The 7,631-nt window shown below is 32.3% G+C and overlaps 1 protein-coding gene across 1 annotated transcript; it reads left to right on the top strand.

The window, feature by feature from the left end:
- The first annotated feature begins 903 nt into the window (after positions 1 to 903).
- LOC141460358 (uncharacterized) lies at positions 904 to 7,631 on the top strand. The gene is made up of 5 exons (XM_074140278.1): positions 904 to 1,057; positions 1,148 to 1,596; positions 4,741 to 4,750; positions 6,292 to 6,342; positions 7,042 to 7,631. The coding sequence occupies exons 1-5, from the start codon at positions 1,049 to 1,051 to the stop codon at positions 7,522 to 7,524; spliced, it is 1,002 nt and encodes a 333-aa protein (XP_073996379.1). The 5' UTR covers positions 904 to 1,048; the 3' UTR covers positions 7,525 to 7,631.

Below are 7,631 nucleotides of genomic sequence, written 5' to 3'. Positions count from 1 at the left end.
TTCTGTCTTCTGAATAAGATTGTGTTATATGTTTCTTTAATATGGTCTCCTTATCTATCAAATTTAGTTGACAAGCTCGAAGTTGTAACGATGATTTCTTCGTCTAAATTGGTAGAAAAAAAATAGTGGTAACTATCATGATGCACCGTGTGATATTATGAAGAATCATGACATTGCAACCTCTTGATACTAAGAGATTCAACAATGATTGAATTATTTGTTTTTAAGCTAATAAAATTGAGCAGACTTACTCAAGTTAACTTAACGTTCAGACACGTCAGAGATAAATGCTTTTTAAATCCTACAATGCAACAAACTGTAAACAAATTACATCCAGAGTGGGATTTATTACTTTTGAATACTAATATTTTTAGAAGAATAACTTAGTTTTGCTAAGCAATTACTTTTGTTGCTAGTAGGTATCTAGATTTACTTCTTTAACTTTACTTATACATTTGTTTCTCTTTTACATAGATGGCATCTTATTATCATTAATAAATTGTTAATTATTGTACTGTTCTTTAAATATGTTTAAATTTTAAAAACCGGAGAGAATTCTTCTTTTTTTTTACTCTACTAGTACAAACTGCAGATTTTCAACTTTGAATTTTTGAATTTCAACTTTGAAACCAGAAATATCCACTTAGCATAGTACATTATGAATTGTGTATACTTTAGGGATGTTAGGGATATTATTAAAAAATATTTAATATTTAACCTCACTACATTTTAACTTTTGAATCACTCCAAATTCTTTTTCTATAGTTTTAGTCAATATTTTTTCAATAAAGTTTTTTGAAATGTTTGAAGACAGAATCACAAAAAAAAGAGTGGTAAGCCCAGGGACCAAGTGATAACTACAAGTATAAAAGAAATTGGAAAACCTGCACTTAGTATTCAAAAAGAGGGGAGAATTGAAGTATAAAATTTGGGGTTGCACCAAGGCCAACTTGGAGGGAGTAATGCATGTTCACCTACATATAAAAGGGCATTAAATAGTTGCCCTAACTCGTGTTTTACATCAGTATTACTAGTAACCGCTAACAATATGTACAAGGTAAGATGGTTTGATTATTAGAAATATTTCCACAACTAGACAAAACATTCCTGTGCCTCATTCCGTTTTCTTTCCTTTTTTTTTAATCAGTTCTTAGTTCTTGCCGCCGTCTTGGCCTACGCTAACGCTGGAGGTTTGCTCGGAGTCCCAGCTGTTGCCACCACATATGCCGCAGCTCCAGTAGCTTACGGACATGCTGTACCCGCTGCCGTCACCTCACAATCCTCCAACGTCTACAGGAGCTTCGGCAATTTGGGACAAGTATCCACCTACACCAAGACTGTTGACACTCCATTCTCCAGTGTCAGGAAATCCGATGTACGTGTATCCAACCCTGGCTTGGCTACCGTTGCTCATGCTCCAGTAGCATACGCTGCACCAGCTTATGCCAGTTATGCTCATGCTGCTCCAGTTGTAGCCAAGGCTTATGCCCCAGCTGTTGCCCCAGTAGGTCACGCTGGTCTTGTAGGAGTTGCCTATTCTGCTGCCCCAGCTGTATCTCATCTCGCTTTCGACGGATTCGGTGCCCACTACGCCTGGTAATTTAATTCTTGAATTACTTCGTTACCTAATGCATTCTTTTTCCCCTTTTACTTAATTTATTTATTTCCTCAGTCTGTAATAAACTTGTTCAAACTTACTTGCCTACTTCAGTTTCTTTTTTATTTATGAATCTGTTTTATTACCGCCGTTTATTAAACAAAAAATACTGCATCAATTGATAGTCTTTTCCTCCATACATAAACTTGAATGTTTTTGTGTTTTAAAAACAATATAATATGTAAGAAAATACTGACCTCGCAAAATTTACATGTTTACTATATATTTTCCTAGTCGATCTCTTTTTAAGAAAACTTGTATCATACCAATAAATCAGTAAGTAAAATTTTACCATTCAATATAATTTTTTTTGTTACTTATTTATACCACATCCCTATTTTCTATAACGCCTAGTAAACAAATGAATAAATATATGTGGAATAGATTTTACTAATTTCCAGTTTCTGAAACCGTACGATTTTAATTGGCATTATTTCAACTTGAAATTTCTCAAATGTATAAGTTATACATCAAACATTCACAAGAACATGCAATAAGTAAGGTACGAACACTTCCAACTTTTATACATTCTATGATAACAACAATAGCGTTGTATCCATAATTATTACCTCAACATCTTGAGATTATTTTAAAAAATATATTCCCTACTTTTTTCTTCAAAAGTTTATGAGCGCGAACTGCAGTCTAATAAACGTTATTGTTATCTATTTTTGTTCTTTGTATACTTTTATTCAGTCTGAGTGCCTGTTCAGAAGACACGTTTATTCCTCACAAACGTTGTCTTTTCAAGAAGACTGAGATTTAGAGAGAATGTTGACTCAATGTAATTTATTGGTCATTTCTACAGGAAAATATTGGTGTTTGTTTTACCAAAAATTTGTAGATTCACCTAAAAATTTTGCTTCTATTTTAAAGTAAATAACACAAACTGAAAAAAATTATTAAAACTCTCCAGTAGGACAGTTGTATAAGGGTTGGTTGTCAAAAAGCGCTCTAACACCTTATTGAAGTTTAGTACATATTTGAAGTTTAATTTCTCTTCTAATTCGCTATTTATATTGTACAAATATTATTAAATTGTTTACCCAATTGTAGAGAAAAGTTAGTACTACTGGTAAAAACTGCAATGGTTTGGTGATAATACTCGTACGTAATAAGATATAGAAGGTTAAATTTTGGATGAATTCAAATTCGTTCAAATTTCAAACTTTGTATCTCTTGTCGTATAGTTCAGATTGTAATGAATTCTCTATCCAATTATAGAGAAAAGTGAGCTCTATAACTGGCATAAATTGCAATGTTTTAGTTATAATAGTTAATAAGCTACAGAAGTTTAAATTAATCATAATCAATAATTACTTTAATCGAAGAATAAACTTGATCAGGCGATTTTTATTTAATAAATAAATAAAACAAAATTATTGATGTATTAGTGTAGCATTTTTTAAATAAGTTTTGGAATTTTTGAGCCTCATAACGTTTTTATAACCTTTTATTCTTTTTAATCTGTTCATTTAATTAATGAAATGTTAGGTACTTGCTTATTTGTGTACCTTTTAGCGGTTAATCTATCCTTATACTTAACTTTTTATACTGTAAGTTTTTGGTACAGAGATCTTAGATAGTAATGGAATCATTATGGGATTAAGTCAACAAGTAATAAATAAAAGTGTAACTTTAAAGGATTCGAAGGAAATAAGAAATTCAAAAAAGGGAATTCAAATAAGACAAAACCTTGCACGAGAAATTTTTATGCTATAGTATTTTGATTAGTTTGCCCTTTAGCTATAATATAATTCTACTTCTTTGAGTATTTTTGTTGCAACTAAAAAATCAATGAACTGATAACTAGCGGCACACGAAAATAGAATACAAGCTTTAAAAGTAAGGTAAGACCTCACACACCTAACATGTACCTGTGTCAAAATGATTATGAAATAGGTAAGACAACATGTAGTGTAGGCGTGTAATGCATAATCATTAGACCCAATCACAGATTATATGTATTTTTTTGTTTCTCTAATTTAATTGAAAATTACATTGCAAAAAAGTGAAACCCATTGTAAGCTAAATTATCTAAATTGGAAAAATAAGTTTGACATTTAAGGCAAAATTTGCAAGTAATTTATAAATTATCTTTTACTTATAATTAAAATGTGGAATAATATTAATATTGGTATGCAAGTCGTAAAGAATATATTCATTACATGTTGTAGCAGAAGATTTTGGTTTTGGAAGTTGTTGAAAGTAATTTCATGAGGAAAGTTTTAAAAAATATTGAAATAAATTTTGAAATATCTCAAGCCAGCAAGAAGATGGTCGAATCCTATTTTTATACTAAATTACCACAGAATGTTTAAATTATAAAATTATTCACTCTTACCATTTTATATAAAATTGGCACTGTTCTTAATTTGGAATTATAGTTTCAAAATGTGATTAAGGCTGCCACTGTCTAGCATTATAATCGCTATCTTGCAAGAGATTCGATTAATTGAGGTTTATGTATGACAGCAAAACGAACAGACAGTTAATTCGAAAATATTGGTGGCTCAGTCATTTTGGTTAAATAAATAAAGATTGCTGATGTTGCTGATTGCAATAAGTGTTAATTAGAACAGTCTTTCATTTTTAATTGAATTTTATCAGAGTGGTAAGAAATTAAGACTGAGAGGCTGAGTTTATTTATTTACAAGAAATCAAGTATAATGAAAGTAGGAAAACGGAAATATGTTAACTACTTTCAATGAATGTGGATTATTTATTATTTTTTTACAGTTTAAACTTTTTTTTAGTGGCGTTTTGTTTTAAAATGAAGTAAAATTATTGGAACCTGTTCTCAAACAAGACAGTTGACATTGTAGTATTGGTCTTGTAGAACAAGTCCATTAACAACAAAATAAAATAAAAATAAAACGACAATGAACAGTGGAGACTTGATGGAATACTCACATAAGTTTTTCTTTCTAAATTCTCTCCTAATTTATTACCTTCTAATTTATTTCACATTAATGGATTTGCACTATTTAATTGTTTTACTAAAATTATTCTCAAACAAAGTGGTAAATAATTAATGATTGGTTTTTACGGTATAAAATTCTAGTCTTTTCGCTCATGTACAGGGTGACCAGAGTTATATGCTCCAACCACTTTTTTTTTAACGGCGGGAAATTTCGAAAAAATAAAAAACACGTATTAAATCATTTTTAGTCTAGCTTATTTTCAGAGAGTGACCCATTTTTTTAAACCTCTGTATCTCGAGATACAGCATCCAACTTTGTTTTTTCAAAAGGAATGTTATATTTTTTTTTGCATATTTTTATAGTATTTGAGCTTCTAAAAAAAATACAAACAAATTTTTGAAATCGGTTAGGTTTTTCAAAAGTTATGGTAATTTAAAATATGAAAAACCAAATTTCAGTTTATTGTCAAAATTACTTTATTTTTTTTTAAAGAATCTGTTCAAACTGGGCACAATCAACAGATAGGCAAGCCAAAACTCTGGACTTCCACGCTTTGCTTGTAGCAGCACTTATGGTGGCGAAGTCAAGATTTAGGCAGGCTAGAGTTATTCGACGTTTCAGATCATCGACTGAAGCCATGGGATTAAGGTTACTTTACACTTTATTTTTTAGATATCCCCACAAAAAAAATAGTCCATTCGGGTTAAGTTCAGAGATCGAGGTGGCCACTGGATTGGACAATGAGTCCCTAAGCACTTTTCATGGAAATTTCTGTCCAGTTAACCTCAAACAACTCTCGCATTATGTGCCGGGCAACCATCTTGTTAAAAATACCTAGCCGACGTTGTAGAGGAACATCTCCAAGTAGAACTGGCAAAATGTCTCTTCAAAAAAAGTTAGATACCTTGCACCAGTTAAGTTCTCTTCGTAGGAGTATGGGCCGATTGGTTGATTTCCTAAAAATCCACACCAAACGTTTTTAGAAAAAACAACCTGAACGTCGAATAACTCTAGTCTGCCTAGACCTTGACTTCGCCACCATAAGTGCTGCTACAAGCAAAGCTTGGGAGTCCAGAGTTTTGGCTTGCCTATCCGTTGATTGTGCCCAGTTTGAACAGATTCTTTGAAAAAAAATAACGTAATTTTGACAATAAACTGAAATTTGTTTTTCATATTTTAAATTACCATAACTTTTGAAAAACCTAACCGATTTCAAAATTTAACTCTGGTCACCCTGTATATAATTGAGAGAAAGAACAACGTTACCGACAGAATAACAGTGGTAATAAACGATACTGAAATTTACAGGAGTTTACAATGCACCAAATGAACTGTAATATCTCGCTAACCAATGTGAAGGATTCCATTAAATTTTGTTTAGTTAAAGTGAACCATGAATGCTATAATTGAGTGAAATATCAATCTTCAATTCAGAGAAGTAAGAGAAAATAAACATTTGGTACAAAAAAAAGATTTGTAAGAAAATTATCCAAGAACTTCAGTAAAGAAAATGATTGTCAAGTTTAAAAAATAAGGTCTATATTAATAATGAACTGTAACTTCATGTTTGTAATACAATAATAGTAATAATGTCAAGAATATTTCATAAAAATATTTAAAAAAAAAAAATCTTTATGCCTTGACCTAGCCCGGGAATTCGATATTACGAAATATTCCAGAGTATATAAAGCCGTGTAAGACGGCTGGCAGATATCATTTGTGTACCAACGCAAAACAACACCTATCTCAAACATGTACAAGGTAAGGCGTTCAGTGTTCCTAATGTAACCATTGAATATTAAATCTCAGTAGATATGTGTTAGTGAAAACGGTTTTTCAGTGGGGTCTAATTTGTAAGTGAAAACGTTTTGTTGGGGCGAGAAATCTTTTTGCAGAACTGAAACATTGAACTACTGAAACTACAATTGCTTGATTACACTGCTAATTAACTAAATATTTTATAATTAGATTGAATTGAGCTTCCTTACATTCCCCTCTTGAAATAATGTAAACTTTAAAGTAAATATTTATTCATTTATTTTTATTTGTGGTAAGTTTTTCACAATTTGGTTTCCAATTTCCAAACTTGTGTTTACTCAGGAAAGACATGTTTTAAGGCCCACCGACAAAGAAAATCAAGTGATAAACCTATAAAATATGACAAAAAAAAAAAAGAAAATTAATAAGTAGGTACACATCCTCGTCCATGTACTTTCATGCGATCCATCTAAAACATTTTTCGAAATACTTCAAACTGATGTGGCAATGTTTTATTTTTCTTTTTGCGTTTTCTCAAAAATGAACATCAATCTATGGTAGCTGAATTTTAACTCTTCTTAAAAATTATTTAGCTATTAGGAGTCGCCGAAATATTGAAACCAAGGAGTTGTTAACAAGATTTGTATAGTACTTGGATAAATTCAATGACAAACTTAATAGATTTCTTTTCTTATTCTTTAGTTCGTAGTTTTCGCCGCCGTCTTGGCCTACGCTAACGCTGGAGGATTGCTCGGAGTCCCAGCTGTTGCCACCACATATGCTGCAGCTCCAGTAGCCTATGGACATGCTGTACCCGCTGCCGTCACTTCACAATCCTCCAACGTCTACAGGAGCTTCGGCAACTTGGGACAAGTATCCACCTACAGCAAGACTGTTGATACCCCATTCTCCAGTGTCAGGAAATCCGATGTACGTGTATCCAATCCTGGACTGGCCACCGTTGCTCATGCTCCAGTAGCATACGCTGCACCAGCTTATGCCAGTTATGCTCATGCTGCACCAGCTTATGCCAGTTATGCTCATGCTGCTCCAGTTGTAGCCAAGGCTTATGCCCCAGCTGTTGCCCCAGTAGGTCATGCTGGTCTTGTAGGAGTTGCCTACTCTGCTGCTCCAGCTGTATCTCATCTCGCTTTCGACGGATTCGGTGCCCACTACGCCTGGTAATTTAATTCTTGAATTACTTCGTTACCTAATGAATTCTTTTTTCCCTTTTACTTAATCCCATGTTATTTATTTATTTCCTCCGCCTGCAATAAACTTGTACAAACTTA

Source organism: Rhodnius prolixus, unplaced genomic scaffold (assembly GCF_049639745.1).
Source record: "Rhodnius prolixus isolate KJV_2025 unplaced genomic scaffold, Rpr scaffold_6, whole genome shotgun sequence".
Lineage (NCBI taxonomy): Eukaryota > Metazoa > Arthropoda > Insecta > Hemiptera > Reduviidae > Rhodnius > Rhodnius prolixus.
The sequence above is the reverse complement of the archived record's forward strand: the minus strand, read 5'-3'. Positions and strand labels throughout refer to the sequence as shown.

Coding starts and splice junctions, on each gene's coding strand:
- LOC141460358 (XM_074140278.1), top strand. Junction 6,343..7,041: donor CTATCTCAAACATGTACAAG/GTAAGGCGTTCA, acceptor CTTATTCTTTAG/TTCGTAGTTTTCGCCGCCGT.